The 20,650-nt window shown below is 44.9% G+C and overlaps 1 protein-coding gene across 2 annotated transcripts in view; it reads right to left on the minus strand.

Moving 5' to 3' along the window:
* The window catches only part of LOC126284536 (probable G-protein coupled receptor Mth-like 4), a 242,076-nt gene that overhangs the window by 98,942 nt on the left and 122,484 nt on the right, over positions 1-20,650 (minus strand). For both annotated transcript variants that reach the window (XM_049983535.1, XM_049983536.1), the window contains exon 6: positions 18,209-18,334. In XM_049983535.1, coding sequence (XP_049839492.1) covers positions 18,209-18,334 — 126 coding nt within the window. The remainder of the gene's footprint in view (positions 1-18,208; positions 18,335-20,650) is intronic.

Genomic DNA, 20,650 nt, shown 5'->3' on the forward strand with positions numbered 1-20,650 from the left:
ACAAAGAACGATAGTTGTCTAGCTTGAAGGGGGAAACTAGATGGCGCTATGGAATATCAACTGCCTCCTTTAAAAATAGGAACCCCCATTTTTAATTACATATTCGTATAGTACGTAAATAAATATGAATGTCTTAGTTGGACCACTTTTTTCGCTTTGTGATAGATGGCACTGTAATAGTCACAAACATATGGCTCACAATTTTAGACGAACAGTTGGTAACAGGTAGGTTTTTTAAATTAAAACACAGAACGTAGATGCTTCTGAACATTATATTTCGGTTGTTCCAATGTGATACATGTACCTTTGTGAACTTATCATTTCTGAGAACGCGTGCTGTTACAGCGTGATTATCTGTTCAAATGGTTCAAATGGCTCTGAGCACTATGAGACTCAACTGCTGTGGTCATCAGTCCCCTAGAACTTAGAACTACTTAAACCTAACTAACCTAAGGACATCACACACATCCATGCCCGAGACAGGATTCGAACCTGCGACCGTAGCAGTCGCACGGTTCCGGACTGCGCGCCTAGAACCGCGAGACCACCGCGGCCGGGGTGATTATCTGTAAATACCACATTAATGCAATAAATGCTCAAAATGATGTCCGTCAACCTCAAGGCTTTTGGTAATAAGTGTAACGACATTCCTCTCAACAGCGAGTAGTTCGCCTTCCGTAATGTTCGCACATGCACTGACAATGCGCTGACGCATGTTGTCAGACATTGTCGGTGGATCACGATAGCAACTATCCTTCAACTTTCCCCCTAGAAAGAAATCCGGGGACGTCAGATCCAGCATACGTGGGGGCCATGGTATGGTGCTTCGACGACCAATCCACCTGTCATGAAATATGCTAATCAATACCGCTTCAAATGCAAGCGAGCTATGTGCCGGACATCCATCATGTTGGGAGTACATCGCCATTCTGTCATGCAGTGAAACATCTTGTAGTAACATCGGTAGAACATTACGTACGAAATCAGCATACATTGCGCCATTTAGATTGCCATCGATAAAATGGGGGTCAATTATCTTTCCTCCCATAATGCCGCACCATACATTAACCCGCCAAGGTCACTGGTGTTCCTCTTGTCGCAGCCATCGTGGATTTTCCGTTTCCCAATAGTGCATATTATGCCGGTTTACGTTACCGCTGTTGGTGAATGACGCTTCGTCGCTAAATAGAACGTGTGCAAAAAATCTCTCATCGTCCCGTAATTTCTTTTGTGCCCCGTGGCAGAACTGTAAACGACGTTCAAAGTCGTTGCCATGCAATTCGTGGTGCATAGAAACATGGTACGCGTGCAATCGATGTTGATGTAGCATTCTCAACACGTTTTTGAGATTCCCGATTCTGCCTGCTACTGATGTGGGGATTAGCCGCGACAGCAGCTAAAACACCTACTTGGGCATCATCATTTGTTGCAGGTCGTGGTTAACGTTTCACATGAGGCTGAACGCTTCCTGTTTCCTTAAATAACATAACTATCCGTCGAACGGTCCGGACACTTGGATGATGTCGTCCAGGATACCGAGCAGCATACATAGCACACGCCCGTTGGGCTCTTTGATCACATCAACACGATATCGACCTTTTCCGCAATTGGTAAATGGTCCATTTTAACACGGTTAATGTATCACGAAGCAAATACCGTCCGCTCTGGCGGAATGTTATGTGATACCACGTACTTATACGTTTGTGAATATTACAGCCATGATTAATAAAATTCTTTTCCGGGCTATTATGCCGTGGTCTGATGGATTTCGCATTGTAACCCTACGTTTCGTCCCCATCTGCGGAGGACATCTTCAAGGGGGTTCGTGGCTTCTGTTAACTTCCGAAACACACACAACAAACAAGAAATTCATCGAAAATGTATAGCCTTGACACAAAAAGTCTAAGTAGGTTTGATGCTTCACGTCAACAGTTTTCCAGAAATTGCTCCTTGCATTTTAATATTAAGTAAAGGTAAAGTCAGACAATTTGTTGTTGTCATACATTTGTTGAATGCAGGGTCACTGACCACGGAAAGCGCTACCAGAGTAAAGGTCAATGGAAAGTGTAGTGTTGCCAACTGAAATGTTTCTTTTTTGGATGTGCTACAGAGTTTTGTTTGTCATCTGTCTCTTCCAGTAAAATGTCTGTAATGTCTTTAAAACGCAGAAAGTTCCAGTTTCGGAAATAGCGTGTTATGCGTCATCCACAGAATTGCTTGTTGCCGGAATTGCGAGTCATTGTATTGTATTGCTTCCTCGTCGTTGATTATCTGGTGGTTTTGGTGACTGACTTCAATTATTTCTATGTGTCGCTCTGGGCTTGCCCTTCCAGAAATTTTCCTCTGGGAATTATGATTTTGATTACCGTGATTGTGTTGGCTTTGACTGTGTTGGTTTGCATAATTGTTGTTGCGCATTGTGTTTTGCAGATTTGCTCTTCCTGAATTGTGTCCATGTAAATTTGCATGATTACCACCTGGGTTAGACTATAGTCTGTCATTACTTTGATTGTTATGGTAATTGTGGTTGCACCTATTTTCATTATCATAATTCTAGAGATGTTTTTAATTAAGTTCATAGTCATAGTTCCGGAAATTACTTGCATCACAATAATAATTATTCAACTGCGAGAATTGCGCGTCATACGGACTAAGTCGCTTATCCCCTCCGTAATTGTTTCTGTGGTTGTGTTTGTTATGCGAGTTCCCAGCGTGTTTGTTTTCACACGGAAAAAATGCATCTTGCGTGTCATAGTCTCGGTTGTGATTGTTACTGTGTCTTTACGTTAGGGTGACCAAATTATTTTCGGTGAAAACCGGGAAACATTCACTCGGGTGCCAATGGACACCTCATTCCACATGTACCCAGGTTTCTTAATTTTAAGTATTAATGTTTTGTTGATACATTCAACTTTTAATCAATTAATATTAACATGAGCTTTAATATTACTGAGTACTTGTAGATGGAATTGACTGTCCTTGGAGAAGGGTAATTTTCACTGCCTCCAGCCTTCTTGATCATGTCTTTGTTCTTTGAGACACAGTGATAAAATTCGGCACAATCCATTTTGTAGTTGTACAGGATCTGCAGGATTGCTTCAGGAGAGTCCACCTCCATTCTGTTTCTTTCATCAGTCCACTGGATATTCATGAACGAAAATATTCTTTCTACATTGGCATTATGGGCTGGGATTGCAAATAAATACCTTGCAATTATTACCAACTCAGAGTAATGCTGAAGACAGTCACAGCTTTTAAAAATACTCACCCACTTCTCATGACATTCCAATGGTGTTTTTTTCCCATCATTCCAATTGTGAAGACTTTCTTCAACAAAATTTGTCAGTACGCCGAACTGATCAAAGAGAATGGAATCATCGATTTCAATCTCTTTACTCTTCAAATGTGAAACTGTCTCTTCAACACTTTCCCATTTTGGCACTCTCTTCAGTCACATCCAATCAAACACCGGCGATTAGGGGAAATATGAGGCGCTCCACTTGCTGAGATATTCTACACAAATGTCATAAACTTGTTAACTTTTTCTCTAAAACTCGTTTCCGCTGCTTCTGATACTTCTGCTCTTTTAAGGACAGATTAACATTAAAAGAAATTAACTGCTGTTCTCTCCTCTTAGTAACAGAATAACAGTTACCAGAGTATTTTTAAAACATCATTTACCTTTATTACACTTTTCGTGCTTCCCTTAATTTCCTTTAGCCCATGCTGCAAAGTGCTAAGCTGACTGTGAATGAACCATAAGTAGGCTTCATTTAAAGGGTTACTGAAAAACTGAACCAATATTTCGGGGTCTTTGTCTTCATTTAGGAAAAAATATTTTAACGGTTCAGACAGGGGGATTACTCATTCAACTGCTCGAAACAGTGATAACCAGCGAGTTTTCGAGTAACACATTACATTTATATATTCAGTTCCCACATAATCACAGAACTCCTTAAGCCTCTCTGTTCTAACAGTATATATGTAAAAGTGTGAGTATACCTTCATGACGATAGTTTCAACATCACAGCTTAAACTGTCAGCAGATGTCTGCACGCTATTGTGTAAAACATGTGCAGGGCACCCTATGCCTTCAATGTTTCCATGCAATGTTGCCTTTAATTTGGTAAATACGTTGCATTTGCCTTGTCTTTTTAAACCACCAAAGTTTGTGTTGGTGTTGTCTCCACAAAATGCCACACATTTATTTTTCTCAAGATCAAACATTTCGATAGTACTCATACAAAATCTTGAAATTTCGTCAGATGTTTCATTAGGTAGGGAACTCACCTTCAAAAGTTAGGTCTGAATTCCCTGATTAATAGCGAAAAACTGAACAACAAACGGAAATATTTTAGGGGCCTTATGATTGCTGGCATCAGTGGATATCCCGTAGAAAGAAGACTCTTTGATGTATTCAAGGCTTTCCTTTACACTCTGGGGGGCAATTACTGCTTTTACTAAGGCTGACACTTTAGTTCTTGCTGAACTAAACTTTTTTGCAATGGAAGAATCATCAAACATAATGCTGTTAAGCTTATTAGTACAATCACTAGATCTATAAGTTTGGTGATGTACCGTGTGGTAGGCTAGTGTAAGCTCGGCTGCTCAAACTTTCGTCTCTTCACTTGACTGGTGTTTCACAAAATAATTTTCTAGAGTTTTGCTGCAGTTCGGTGCACTGTATCTGTTAATGTGTTTCTTTGACCCGATGTGATCAACTATGTCGGAACGTCCACCATGACTTATACTAATAAAACAGTTACATACGGAACACTCTGCTTCGTAATCAAAACGACATTTCTTAATGAAAGGCACGTTTCGGCATTGCGTTTCACAGTACTGCAGCAATAATACCACTAACATGAGAAAAAACGCCGGCCGCGGTGGTCTCGCGGTTCTAGGCGCGCAGTCCGGAACCGTGCGACTGCTACGGTCGCAGGTTCAAATCCTGCCTCGGGCATGGATGTGTGTGATGTCCTTAGGTTAGTTAGGTTTAAGTAGTTCTAAGTTCTAGAGGACTAATGGCCACAGCAGTCCCATAGTGCTCAGAGTCATTTTTTGGGAAAAAAACTATTGCAGTTTGTCTGACAAAACATCAGCTACTACACTGTTCTGACAATGAGTGTGTCAGGAAGTGGCGCGACAATCGAATGGCTCCATAGCTCTGTCACAATAATACAACTTACTACTTGTTGGCCAAAGTACCGCTCAAAGTAAATTATTGCCTGAGTGTATCAATACTGACACTGTGATTACTAGTATGGGACAATTGAGGTTTTAGACAAATAAGCTAAAATATATTAATTTCTTGTGCTGAATTTCCTTTAATATAGCGAAATCCCAAAAATTTGCGAAAGTTTCACGAAATGTATTTAAAAACTGAATTCCGGGTCTTTTGTGCGTCCCGAAACAAATTTTCGTGACACCGGAACACAGGGATGAAAACCGGGACAATCCCGGTTTTCCCGGACTTTGGTCACCCTACTTTACGTTAAACCGTTGTCACTCATCTTACTTCTGCCAGCCAAAATTACATGTCTCAAATGGGTATGAAGCTTTGTTCAACAGATGCTTATTAGCTCTAAGGGACTGTATAGGTTTGAAACGTACAGATTTCTGCCTACCATGTCTTCAAATTATTTTGCTGGGCTCGAGCAATCAGACTTTTCAAAGTTCAGTTAACATTATAATGCTATGTTTGACTCGATCTTGTGTGGCCTACGACCAATAGGGTAACATAAATGCTCGATAAAAATAGTTTATGCTTTGACAGTCTCTCACTGTGGAGCGCATTCTTGCTGCAAGTTCATTTTCCAGATAACCACAGAGAAATTCTAATTGGTGTTCAGGTGACCAGTTTAGTGGTAAGGAATACAGAGACATCAATCCAAACTTGATGGTGAATTTCGTTGCTATAATTCCTGAAAACTTTGAATTTACGTACTCTCAGAAAGTGTTTGTAATCGAAGTTACCATTCTTGTACGATTGTTCTCTACTGTGCCACACTGCCGATTCATTATCGTATCTAGTTGTGTGATACTGTTCTCGTGGGAATTCACCTAAAACGTCATAAATCTGTGGTCACCAAGGCTTTCTGAATACGGATGTACGCGCTCAAATTCGTCCTTTTCATCGTCGCTGTTAAGCTTTCTTTCAAGACACTCGACTTTTTCATATATGGTGTTCCTATAACGCTTGTTTGCCAGATTAATTGCCTCTTGGTTTCATTTATAATTTATTAACGACTTACTCTAAAACATGTACCGGCATTGTATCATTTGAATCTCTGTCTGCTCTGGTGGTAGTATCGCGTACAAAAGATAAGTGCTTTGGCAGAACTGTCATTTGTAATCAGGCGATTCATGTGAAAAAGTTACCGACATGATTATCGCCGCAATACGGGAATTAACAGACAACAGTCGTTGAAATTGAAATGGTAGTTGGAGCTAGAAGTTTGGGACATCACATTTTGGAACTGGTTAGGGAATTCAAGATTCCCAGTTTCAGTGTCAAGAGTGTGCTGAGAATACGAATACCTCTCACCACGGACAATGCAGCGGCAGACAGCCTTCACCACCGACAGCAGCGGCGTTTGCGCAGAATTGTCAGTGCTAACAGACAAGCAACACTGCATGAATTATTCGCAGAAATCAAAGTGGGACGTACGAGGAACGTATCCGTTAGGACAGTGCGGCGAGATCTGGCGTTAAGGGGAGGTTTACTATATTTTGGTTCAAAAAATCGATTTTTTTAAAATTGCATTATTTGGTCCACAAAATTCTGATGACTATGACAACGATGGACGTCACCCTGGGACTCTATTCGACGCAGTTCGCCAAACATTCGGACAACCACTGGATTCAAAAACCGCTTGTCACCGGCCGTACGAGCGGCTCTAGAGCAGGGCAGGATGGTCCAGATTGAGCAGAACGCTCTCAGTGAGGAAGAGGAAGGACTAGTTTAGAGACCCGGAATAGCAGATTGAACGTACGTTGCATAATATTGCACTTATATGTAGTCAAAACGTCAAACGCGTTTTTATCCGAGTGACTTTTTTTATAGTGCGGTATGGTAACTTCAAATCTACTGAACCGGTTGGCATGATTATTTGTTCGACGAAGCTAACTAAATTGTCTAGAAGTTGCACCACTTTTATTCCAGTCCATCAACTATAAATACTTTTACTTGGCCGACGAAGTCGTAAAATCGATGGAAAAAACCCATTTTTTCCGAATGGCAGCCATTTTATGATGGTCCAAATAACTTAAGCGAGGTACAACTCCTAAAGACTCTTATATACTTCGCTTAAGTCGACTCAGTTTTGATTTTAGACGAGCCGGCTGACCTGTGACATACCGTGCGTAGAGGCCTACATCGAAATTTTGTTTCGTTCCGACGGCACTTCCGCCTTTGCTCTTCGACATTTCCTGTCTAACAAATTCCGTTTTGTATGGGAAATATCAGTAAATATTTTGACCATATTTAATACTGATATTTATAAAGCATCCCAAGAAAAAATTCTCAAAAAGATGTTTCTTTTGGGCCCAAGGTAGTAAACCTTCCCTTAATGGGCTCTCGCAGCAGAGACCGACGCGAGTGCCTTTGCTAACAGCACAACATCGCCTGCAGCGCCTCTCATTGGCTTGTGGCCAGATCGGTTGGACCATAGACGACTGGAAATCGTTGGCCTGGTCAGATAAATCCCGATTTCAGCTGGTAAGATGGTTCCAATGGCTCTGAGCACTATGGGACTCAACTTCCGAGGTCATCAGTCCCCTAGAACTCAGAACTACTTAAAACTAACTAACCTAAGGACATCACACACATCCATGCCCGAGGCACCATTCGAAACTGCGACCGTAGCTCAGCTGGTAAGAGCTAATGGTGTGAGTGTGGCGCAGACGCGACAAAGCTATGGACCCAAGTTGTCAACAAGACACTGTGCAAGCTGGTAGTCTGCCCCCTTAGCTGAGTGGTCAGAGTATCTGACTGCCATGCAGCTGGCCTGGGTTTGATTCCTGGCATGGTCAGAGATTTTCTCCACTCGAGGGCTGGGAGTGGTGTCGTCTTCATCACCATTTCATCGTCATAGATGCGTAAATCGCCTATTGTGGCGCTGACTGATACGACGTACAACTCGGTGGCCGGATTTCGTGATTATGTTTGGCTACTTGGAGACCATTTGCAGCCGTTCGTGGACTTCATGTTGCCAAACAACGCAACTCTTTCGCAGTTATGGACGGCTGCAGACACAGCATGTCCAATATTTCTGCAGGGCGCTTCCAACGACTTGTTGATTCCATGCCACACTGAGTTGCTGCAGTAAGCCGGTCAATAGGAGGTGGAATACTATATTAGGAGGCATCAAAAATGGTTCAAATGGCTCTGAGCACTATGGGACTTAACTTCTGAGGTCATCAGTCCCCTAGAACTCAAAACTACTAAAACCTAAGGAACATAAGGACATCACACGCACCGATGCTCGAGGCAGGATTCGAACCTGCGATCGTAGAGGTCGCGCGGTTCCAGACTGTAGCGCCTAGAACCGCTCGGCCACCCCGGCAGGCTTAGGAGTATCCCATGACTTATCACCTCAGGGTATAGCGCCCCTCTCACACAAATGTAATGATAGTGTGCAATGGCTAACATTTAGTAACTTCAGCAGAAAACATTTCTCTCCTAGTGTGGATGTTTGAGCTGAAAACCACTTCTGTCCTAGTGTGGATGTTTGAGCTGAATTAAATCCTAGATTCAGTTACTACATTCGCAACAGTAGGAGTTGTAGATAACGTTGAGATGCCTTTATTTTGCCCATGAGAATGTCGTAATTTCGTACAGTATGTTCCTGTCAACCTTCTCTAAAGTCACAAACGTGTGTTTGAATTTTTCAGTATATGTTCTAAGATGAGTCTTAGTTTCTGTATTGCTTCATTTGTTCCTCAAATATTTCTCCCGAACCCAAAATGATCTTCCCGAAGATCGGCTTCCACAAATCGTTCCATTATTCTGCAGATAATCGTTGTTAGTATTTTCTTGAAACGATGGTTCGCTATGCACTGTAAATTTATACTGCTTGGGTACGATCGCCCTCTACTTATCAGATTCCAGGAGCGAGGTAGAGAACTCACAACTTAATGCACAGAATGTGGAGGATACTTTTGTTCCTTTTTAGCATTATTTCTCTTGAGAGGAAGTATTACTTACGGGTGGAGTCTTAATTTGTTGGAGTCTGTTTCCCCTCTGGAGCAAGGCATCAGCAGTGTCTCCAGCTACGCACCTTCTTAGGCCAAGCTAAAAGATGATTCAAATGGCTCTAAGCACTACGAAACTTAACATCTGAGGTCATAAATTCCCTAGACTTAGAACTACTTGAACCTAACCAACCTAAGGACATCACACACATCTATGCCCGAGACAGGATTCGAACCTGCGACTGTAGCAGCAGCGTGGTTCCGGCCTGAAGCGCCTAGAACCGAAGCTAAAAGACCACTGGGTTTTAATGAAACAGCATTTTCAAACAGTATTTTGACAACCCAGCTGTGGCACTTCAGTTCCATGAAAATTACAGTAACTTCGCTTCTAAACTGTTTATCTTTGTAGCTTCGAATAAAAACTTTAAATAAAGAAAGTTACATCTTAGCCTGTAGTTATAAGTTGCTGGAATTCCTCGTGAACAACAGAAGGCGCTTCTTTTACATAAGAACACGGTTATTTCTGCTTCGTTACGACACACTGCACCTTCAAGACTGTTGTTTACACACAACATAGTGCTGCACTGCATGGCGCGTCATAAATTTCCGTGAGTTTATTTTCCGTCATCTGGGCGTGTATCTGTATCTCTCTCTCTCTCTCTCTCTCTCTCTCTCTCTCTCTCTCTCTCTCTCCCTGTGTGTGTGTGTGTGTGTGTGTGTGTGTGTATGTGTGTAGGCGCAAGCGACAGGTATAACGGACTGCTCAACTTCCTTCTTCCAGTGGTTTTCCTTATATCGTCAAAGATTAATGTCAGTATACTTTGTGTGAAAATACGTGACCTAATTCCTTCGCCCATCATTCCCCAATTAGAACTGGTACTCCGCCACTAACGACCTTGTTGTCGAATGGACGTTACACCTTTCTCTTTCTTCTTTCCCTTTTTTCTGTTCTTTCAGTTATTCTCATCATACTGTACCAACGCGTCGGGAATTAAAACGAGCAAGGTGGCACAGTGGTAACGCAGTGAAACCATGTTGGAGAGGCATGGTTCTTAGCCCTCGACGAGCATCCAGTTTACTTAATACATCTTGTTCTACAGTCCTTAACGAATTTGTTCAGAGTTCATTGTTTGTGTTATTAACGCATTGCACACCCCACGCATTTCCTTTGCTTAGTTCAGACCTTTACATAATAGGAAGTGAATTATATCTTTATTCAGTTGTTGCTCTAGACATCGTAAAAAAAAAGAAAAAAAGCTAATGCAAGGCACATATCTCAGGCCGAAAGTGACTGGAGAACGTTACTAAATGTTTGTGTCGCATAGCAATTCATTCAGAATATTTGTGCTGTTCGCAATGCAACAGTTTGTGCACAATCCTCAAACAGTATGAGGACGAACGAAATCGAAACGCAGGGGTCAGATAAAAATACGGAAACACTAAAAACGTAACACATTACTGTGCCGAGGAAAGCCGTTGACATTCTAATCAGCTTCTAGTCTTCTCTGAATGGATACATACAGATCCTGTATGGTTTTTAAGGTATTTTATACCATTCTTTCTGCAAACTAGAGACAAGTTCAGGTAACTATGAGGGAGGCAGATAGCGATTACGCACCCTTCCCTCCAAAACAGACCACAACGGTTCAATAACATTCAGATTAGGTGAAGTGACTTGCGGCCAGCGAAGATGCAACAATTCATTCTCGATCTCACAAAATCAGTCCTGGACTATGCAAGCTGTATGAACAATGGCCCTGTCGTCTTAGAAGCTTGGGAACAAACATTGTACCGTGGCATGGAACTGATAAGCAAAAATGGTCTCATAATCCTTGGTAGTAATGCAACCTTGTAGAATAACCACGGCAGCCACTGAATACCACGATATGGTTGCACATATTACCACGATATGGTTGCACATATTAGCACCGAACTGCCACCAGGTTTCACGCTTGGGGCGTAAACACGGCCAGAAGCTGTAAACAGTGTGAAGTAAGAATTATCTGACCAGATAACTTTCTTTCATTGGTCCATAGTTCAGATTTATGTCTCCGGTACCGTGTTTTCCTGTTACAGGCAGTTGCGTAATAATTGGTTTTGGAATGTCAGCTCACCCTGCAGTTCTCTGCTAACGTAGCCCCCTTCGTGCTGTTTCACTGCTAACAGAGTTCGACGTTCAGCTCTGCAGTGACTTCTGCAGCTGTCGTTCTCTTACTTTTCATTACAATTTTCTTAAATGACACTTCGTAACGATCACTCGACACTCAACACGCTATGAGTTAGCGGATGATGGTTTTGCGCTTTCCCTATATGTGATATAAATCATCGGTATGGTGCCTTTTGAAACACTACACGCTTCGACTGCCTTGGTTACAGAAGCACCCACCATACCAGCGCCACCGATTTGCTCACGCTCGAATTCACTTAGCTGCGATGCAGTGCACTCAAAACTATGCTGAACTCTGTTCTGACCACGAATGACACTTGCAACGCCGCGCGGGGTTAGCCGAGCGGTCAGAGGCGGTGCAGTCATGGACTGTGCGGCTGGTCCCGGCGGAGGTTCGAGTCCTCCCTCGGGCATGGGTGTGTGCGTTCGTCTTTAGGATAATTTAGGTTAAGTAGTGTGTAAGCTTAGGGACTGATGACCTTAGCAGTTAAGTCCCATTAGATTTCACACACATTTGAACATTTGAACACTTGCAACGTATTGAGGACATTGCTCAAATGCCGGTGGTCGTGCAATATTACAGCTCGACCTGCAGGCTTGGCTAGGATCTGCATTCATGTTTAAGGGTGCTTTTCTCTCGGTATTTCCACATTTTTGGCCAGTCCCTGTATGTAAAAGTATACGACTGTTTCACTTCCTCTAATCATAGGCAGGCGCTTTAGATGTTTTTGCTATTCAAGTAAGATATCGAGCGACGATAAATACTCAGTTATTCTTGTGCAGTGCATAAGCGGACGACGTGCTGCTGACGAATACATTACGAACACTAGAAAAGTTAGCCATCTGAAGATGAGCATGACAACCCGCAACTGGCTACGGCATTAAAATAAAAGCTTTTTGTCTCGGGTTGAGTTGTTCTTCAGCAATGTTTAACGACCAAGGAGTACACAAGATCTAACTTGAATAAAATATTATACACTACTGGAAATTGAAATAAGAACACCGTGAATTCATTGTCCCAGGAAGGGGAAACTTTATTGACACATTCCTGGGGTCAGATACATCACATGATCACACTGACAGAACCACAGGCACATAGACACAGGCAACAGAGCATGCACAATGTCGGCACTAGTACGGTGTATATCCACCTTTCGCAGCAATGCAGGCCGCTATTCTCCCATGGAGACGATCGTAGAGATGCTGGATGTAGTCCTGTGGAACGGCTTGCCATGCCATTTCCACCTCCGCCTCAGTTGGACCAGCGTTCGTGCTGGACGTGCAGACCGCGTGAGACGACGTTTCATCCAGTTCCAAACATGCTCAATGGGGGACAGATCCGGAGATCTTGCTGGCCAGGGTAGTTGACTTACACCTTCTAGAGCACGTTGGGTGGCACGGGATACATGCGGACGTGCATTGTCCTGTTGGAACATCAAGTTCCCTTGCCGGTCTAGGAATGGTAGAACGATGGGTTCGATCACGGTTTGGATGTACCGTGCGCTATTCAGTGTCCCCTCGACGATCACCAGAGGTCTAAGGCCAGTGTAGTGGATCGCTCCCCACACCATGATGCCGGGTGTTGGCCCTGTGTGCCTCGGTCGTATGCAGTCCTGATTGTGGCGCTGACCTGCACGGCGCCAAACACGCATACGACCATCATTGGCACCAAGGCAGAAGCGACTCTCATCGCTGAAGACGACACGTCTCCATTCGTCCCTCCATTCACGCCTGTCGCGGCACCACTGGAGGCGGGCTGCACAATTTTGGGGCGTGAGCGGAAGACGGCCTAACGGTGTGCGGGACCGTAGCCCAGCTTCATGGAGACGGTTGCGAATGGTCCTCGCCGATACCCCAGGAGCAACAGTGTCCCTAATTTGCTGCGAAGTGGCGGTGCGGTCCCCTACGGCACTGCGTAGGATCCTACGGTCTTGGCGTGCATCCGTGCGTCGCTGCGGTCCGGTCCCAGGTCGACGGGCACGTGCACCTTCCGCCGACCACTGGCGACAACATCGATGTACTGTGGAGACCTCACGCCCCACGTGTTGAGCAATTCGGCGGTACGTCCACCCGGCCTCCCGCATGCCCACTATACACCCTCGCTCAAAGTCCGTCAACTGCACATACGGTTCACGTCCACGCTGTCGCGGCATGCTACCAGTGTTAAAGACTGCGATGGAGCTCCGTATGCCACGGCAAACTGGCTGACACTGACGGCGGCGGTGCACAAATGCTGCGCAGCTAGCGCCATTCGACGGCCAATACCGCGGTTCCTGGTGTGTCTGCTGTTCCGTGCGTGTGATCATTGCTTGTACAGCCCTCTCGCAGTGTCCGGAGCAAGTATGGTGGGTCTGACACACCGGTGTCAATGTGTTCTTTTTTCCATTTCCAGGAGTGTATTTATGACAAAATTTAGAAAAAGGAGGTAAAACATTATTTTAATCAACTTAACTGATAGAAGAATGAAGTCCGCCTGCTTAGCTGAGTGGTAACGCACTTGCCTCCAATGCAGAGGGCCTATGTTCGATTTCCAGGCGGGTTGGAGATTTTCGCTTCTCGTGGTCCGGTAGTTGAGTTGTGCTCATCATCATTTCATTCTCATCACCGACACGCAAGTCGCCCAGTGTGTCGTCGACTGAAATAAGACTTGCACTTGGCGGCCGAACTTCCCCGGATGACGCCCCCGGCCAACAATGGCATTCGATCATTTCATTTCATTTCATAGAAAAATGAAGAAAAAATATAAAAGAAAGAAATTGCATGTCAAATAACTTCAACTGAAAGTGCCGTTATTCTATCTATCTATCTATCTATCTATCTATCTCACCATTTCGACATTGTACAGCTTTGTTCTGACCTAATACTGGTCTTTTTCCGATTTCCTTGTCAGTTTCGGGTTCGGTACTAGAGCCGACGTTATTTAGCTGACTCTGAGTCTGTCTGTATTCTTCTCATGTTACCAACAACGCAAATTTTAGTGTGGGCCAATTCAAACACAATGTTAAAGCGAGAATGAAAGTTTTCGTAAGCATTTGTTTTTGTCCAGAGTGTAGAGGACTCGTCTACCTAAATACAAGAGCAGAAAGATGTGTTTCCGCGTAAATATAGTTTCCTACAACGTATACAGGGAGCTGCGTGAACAATGCGTGTTCTGACATGAAGAGAGGGGCAGAAATAAATCCATTTCCCTTTATCACACTCACTTTCCTCTCTTTTTTTATTAAATTTGTTACTATTTCCTGCCCACCTTGAGACGGATCATGAGCGTGATTTGCCACACACCGTGACTAAACATAATCAGTTCCTATTCTAAAACATTGGCATTACAGTTCTTCTACTTCGAAGATCTCCAACAGTGTTCACATGTTAATTTTGCTTTCCTATAATGAAAGTTTGAGAAAAGTAAGAGTGTCTCACCGCCTTCCCTATTCACTACTTTTAGAGTGTTCTGCATCTTCAGTATCACTATCCTATACGTCTAACATCACTTTTCAATGAATTTCTCTCTCTCGGCACTAGACTGATCACTACTATGCTCGTCTCTGCCACCAGTTACAAGCTACTCGCTCCCAGGTTGAACTTGCCAGATGCATCTGTTTGGCGGAAAAAACACTCTTCTACCTGAAGGGCAACCAGTAGAGTTCAACAGTTGGTGGACTCTTCCTCGCCCTTCTCTCAGTTACGCAGTTTGTCTCTACTCCTTCTAGCGATCTACAACTTAGGATACGAGATGGATTGGGTTGTTTGGAGGGAGAGACCAAACAACGAGGTTATTAGTCTCATCGGATTAGGGAAGGATGGGGAAGGAAGTCGGCCGTGCCTTTTCAGAGGAACCATCCCGGCATTTCCCTGGAGCGATTTAGGGAAATCACGGAAAACCTAAATCAGGATGGCCGGACGCGGGATTGAACCGTCGTCCTCCCGAATGCGAGTCCAGTGTGTATACGAGATGTCCAAAATAGTGCATGTAATGCATGCAACCACACGACGACTGGTCCGTGATTGCTACCAGTCAGCTACAACGAGAGGTTTAGAAATGTTGGAGTAAACTGTTTCAGTTCATGTGCCTCCAGTTGACGTTGTCAGGTGTACCTTTTTGGTGGAAAATTCACTCATTTATCCAAAGAACAACTTGCGGAATTTGAGTATGGGGTTGGCTGAGTCTTCCTCCGCCTTTCTGAATTGTGGAGTTTGACTCTGACCCTGCTACCGATAGAGAACGTTGGATCTGGCGTCCAAGGCAGGGTATGTAATGTATACAAGCACAAAAGGAACGGTCCAGGATTGCTATCAGTTAACTAGGATTAGAAATTCGGAATGTTAAAGTAGAATGTTTGAGCTCGTGTGCCCTGTGGCACGCAGTTGGGCGCCCACGGGCACAGTTGGGCAAACAGATGATCGTAGTTCATCGGCCTGGACTCTGTGGCCATAGATGTGGCCAAGTGGTTAACGCATGAGCGGAACGCGTACAACGGGACTGCTTGGTGGGGAGCCTATGCTGTAGCCCTATTCACGAACGATGGCAGTTGGCTCTGGTCAAGGCTAGAGATGGGCAAAAACCGACCTGTTAAAACCGATTTTATTTCCGAATAACAGGGATTTTTCGGTATTTAGTTTCGATAACAACAGGGGTGTATTTTACTTTTACCGACAGATAAGAAAAAAAATTAACTGCCTGTAATAGAGGTCTTAAAACATTGCGTTTTTAAATAAATCTTTATGTTAAAAAAAAGACGGTGTAACTTTCGTTCGTAAAACTTTCGTTGGTTTCAAAAACTGCGTTATCTTAGAAAATGGTAAAAGCTATCAGAGCTATTTTAATATCAATGGCTACAGAAAGGAGCAGCAAATACGTGGAATAGGAATTGGTACAGCACTGCTGAGACAGTAATCTCACTGTTGCCACGTGTCGTGGCTTGTGGCAGTGTAGAAGACTTGCCTCGGCTTGGTGTATACGGTAGTTTCTCACTGTCGTCGACAGACATTTGTTGTAATGCAGAATAGCACCAACCGTTATCTGAAAATACATTTACCATGTGACATACAAAAATGTGCAATGCTTCATTTGTCTGCTGTTTCTATGAAATAATAAAACAGGAAGAAAATTACAGTACTGTTTTGGTAACGTACCATAAGCCTTTGCAGTCCTTGTTTCATCCGACGAAACCGGTTCCTGTAAGAACTGCCGAAAAATTGCAGAGGGGCTTTGTTATTGTCTCTGTACCAGTACTTGATTATGTACCGTCCGACAGTCGGACGGTTGATTGTAGTTGAATCGTATAGCAAGTTTCCTTTTGCTGCGCCAGTGAACTCGACAACGTCACGAAGCACAGTTCAAGTGTTGGCATCGATTTTTTGTCTCAAAGGTTTACATGAAGTAATAGTGTCAGACAACGGCCCTCAGTTCACATCAAATGAATCTGAAACATACAGTGAACATGATGGCATACAGCATCTAACTAGTGCATCGTTCCATCCACAGTCAAACGCCGAAGCGGAACGTTTTGTCAGAACCTTCAAACAGCAGACATACAAACTTAGCTCCGCAGACACCAGGGATGAAGCATTGAAACAGTTTATCGCCTCATATCATTCGCACCCACGACATGGACCATCGCCGGCGGAACTGCTTCACGGCCTCTACTATCGGTCACAGCTCAACCCTCCTCAGTATCCGGCGCCGAAGGAAGGCCGGAAGTATCGCTTCGCGCCGCATGACTTTGTCTTTTACTCGGTTTTTAGCGACTGCAGACGGCGGGCGTGAGGCGAGATCGTCCGTCGACTAGACGCATGCATGCATCTTCTTTCATCTCCAGATGGCTTGCAGCGCCACCATCAAAATCAACTTCGCCTCTGTCAAGTACACGATGATCTTTCAGCCTCTCTTACCCCAGATTCTCGGGTCCAGAGGACAGCGCGGCCACCAGCGGGTGTCCCCACGACACCGCGGGATGACCCATGGAGGCGGAGCCTTCGCCTCTTCTGCCTCCTCTCGTTCTGCCGATGGAGCTGGACCCGGCCACACCACAGCAGTCGCCGCCTTCACCTGGTTCATGGCAGCAGGAGGTGGACGCGTACCCTTCTGGTCGTTTTCCGGGGGACGTTTCGGCCAGTGTGCAGGCCGGATTGCAGGGTACGGCCGCAAGCTTGACGTCCCCTGGAGGCACAGATTCCGGCTGGCCGATGCGTCCACACTCCCCCGCCGTGGTCGCACTCCCTACACGACGACGGTCCGTCGCTTTGGGGGGAGGGGGGGGGGGAATGTTCTGGCATACCACAAGCACCGGAAGGAAGGAAGGAAGGAAGAACACAGGAGAAGGCGGTGAACCGACATCGGCCAATGGTGCCCTGATTAGGACAGCACCACGACAGGAGCGGCCTCTAAAAGAGGAGAATATAAGCACCACTCCTGCCAATCTCGGCTGCCCAGTATTGGGACAATATTCCCACATTTGTCGACCGGCACTCGCAGAACAGTTATAAATGATCCATATCCATTACTTGTTTGGATATTGTCTATAGCGAAGAACATTTGATTGCATGTCACCCATCGCTTGCGACACTTGTTGTAAATACAAGGTAAGTATTGTCTTTCTTCTTCTTTGTAATAAAACTACTAATGTTATTTCCTTGAATTGTTGTATAGCATTCCGAGAACGCAGCATCGTTTAGGCACCGTATATGAGACGAATGGGCAGGATCCCACAACCACCACTGTAAGCAATGGCAATTCGCAACAAATGGAATATAAATTCATTATATATCTCACAACGATCAGTTTTAATATTGCGGTTCAGTGTTGGAACAGCTCATCCTGAAGACTAAAACAATGCATTTGCCACCTACCTGTGATTGTGCAGGCAGGGTGTGGGATATGCGAGGCAGCGTGCAGTACGGCGGCAGTGACGTAGGCCGCCACCAGAGAGCAGCAGTGTGCTACCAGGGCTCGAGACAAGACCCGGCTCAGCAGCACTGTAACAATACAGCGGGGCGAGTGGTTATTCACCTCGTAACATGGCGAAACACTTCAGCGCAGCACACAGCAAGCACACCATCATTTGACACTCGTGCTACCATCCCTTCAGAGCAAGTGTGAACCCAGCGGTTCTGGGGAGAGAAGATAACAGTATTTTACAGCCTCCTTCAAAAATTTTACTTGTGGTCACCTGACATTTTAATGTTACGCAGGTACCTACGATTTTAATAATAATAAATATATCATTTGTTTAATATAATAATAATAATAATAATATGTTTACAGAAGTACACAGTACACAACTTCAGCATTACAGGCTAGAAACTGCCAGTCAGAGAAATGTTGTTGTTGTGGTCTTCAATCCAGAGACTGATTTGGTACAGCTTTCCATGCTACTCTATCCTGTGCAATCTTCTTCATCTCCCAGTACCTACTGCAACCTACATCCTTCGGAATCTGCTTCGTGTATTCATCTCTTGACCTCCCTCTACGATTTTTACCCTCCACGCTGCCCTCCAATACTAAATTGGTGATCCCTTCATGCCTCAGAACATATCCTACCAACCGATCCCTTCTGCTAGTCAAGTTGTGCCACAAATTTCTCTTCTCCCCAGTTCTATTCAATACCTCCTCATTAGTCATGTGATCTACCTATCTAATCTTCAGCATTCTTCTGTTGCACCACATTTCAAAAGCTTCTATTCTCTTCTTGTCTAAACTATTTATCTTCCACGTTTTATTTCCATACATGGCTACACTCCATATAAATACTTTCAGGAAGGAATTCCTGACCCTTTGCAGCGCTAGAATTAGTCTTAGTCATAGGAAAGGGGAATTTTGTTAAAATTCAGTAAAGGCACAGTTGGGCGATGAAGTCTGGGGCCGCTAGCTGTGTGTAGTAACAGTCGGCAGCTAGTAGGCCAGGCAGAGTAAACGTGGCGAAGCTGCAGCGGAGTATTGCATGTACGAGTTGTTCTGAGTAGTGGAACAACAAGGTAGGAAAACCACAGCGTTGTTTGACGTTATTGCGACATATGAGACGGGGCACTAGGCCAGAGCCAGGAGGGCGATGTGTAAGTGGCTGAGGTATGGGAATTTACCTCTGCCAGAGTTCCTGTCGCTCTCTCTGATACTATGTCAGAAGCAAGGAGAAAAGCAGTATAAATACTCAGGCACTTCTAGCCTGAGAGGTGTGCCAGGTCAGTCGAGAGTCAGGTCGGACCTGTGCTGGTCCACGCTTGTAGGAGCCAGTCTGTGCAGTGATTTTGTAAATATTCAATGTAAATCTGTACTTTGTTTCCATGTAATTGTTCGGGCTGTATTCCGCCTCCTGGGACACAACACAAGGGCAGGACAGAATGGCAGCCGGGTACTTGGAGACCGCACGGTCTGCCTGAAGAAGGGCAGTGACAGCAGTCTGCAATGGGTCCACAATGTGCCACGTTCACTTCCCATCTGGCGTACCTGGGTCCAGGCAAGGTGTATGCTGCAGGACGCATGACAGCTCTGCAGCAATGCTGGAGACAGTGGCAAGTGTCGCCATCCAACAAGCACCACTAGTGCCAAGTTGCAGCACCGCATTCAGATGGGCGCGGGTTCGAGTCCAGTTCTGTCCTGGGAGGAGCACTGGCCGAGGTCACGGGTGACCAGTACGTCCACGTTCATCCGATGGTCAGACAGAGCAGGTCAAAAGGGGCAGAGGGCAGCAAGGACCAGGGACTGTAGCAGTCTCCGGAATCGCAGGCAGCAACACGACGCAAGACGTGATGCATCAGCAGGCGGCGCCGGGACGAGCGCGGCTGCTTTCCAGCTGAGTGGGCTTGATGACGGAGCAGCGGTGTCAGCATACCAGAAGGTGCTGAGCCAGCTGGACTCGCAGGACAATGCTGCAGGCGGCACGCCGATCCTACGCTGAACCCATCGGAGCAATGTAAATTATGTGACTAAGGAAAAGCTTCCGAATACCGCTGTATCATTCTGCACTGCCCCTTGACGCTATTTAACTTGCTTGGCCCCCGACAAAATATGGCGTGGTGGGTCCCGGCTTCAGCTAGGCCATCTGGAATCCAGGTTCAACCATCGGTGCCCCACAACAACTTAAATCTATACTCGATGTTAACAAATTTCTCTTCTTCAGAAACGCTTTCCTTGCCATTGCCTGTCTACAGCTTATATCCTCTCTAATTCGACTGCATGGTGGGTCCTGGCTTCAGCTCGGCCATCTGGAGTCTCGGGTTCGACCACCGATGCCCCACAACAGTGGTGTCAGAAGTGATGCCGTTTACAATGCTAGTACCGGATTTACACTCCCA

Source organism: Schistocerca gregaria, chromosome 8 (genome assembly GCF_023897955.1).
Source record: "Schistocerca gregaria isolate iqSchGreg1 chromosome 8, iqSchGreg1.2, whole genome shotgun sequence".
NCBI lineage: Eukaryota > Metazoa > Arthropoda > Insecta > Orthoptera > Acrididae > Schistocerca > Schistocerca gregaria.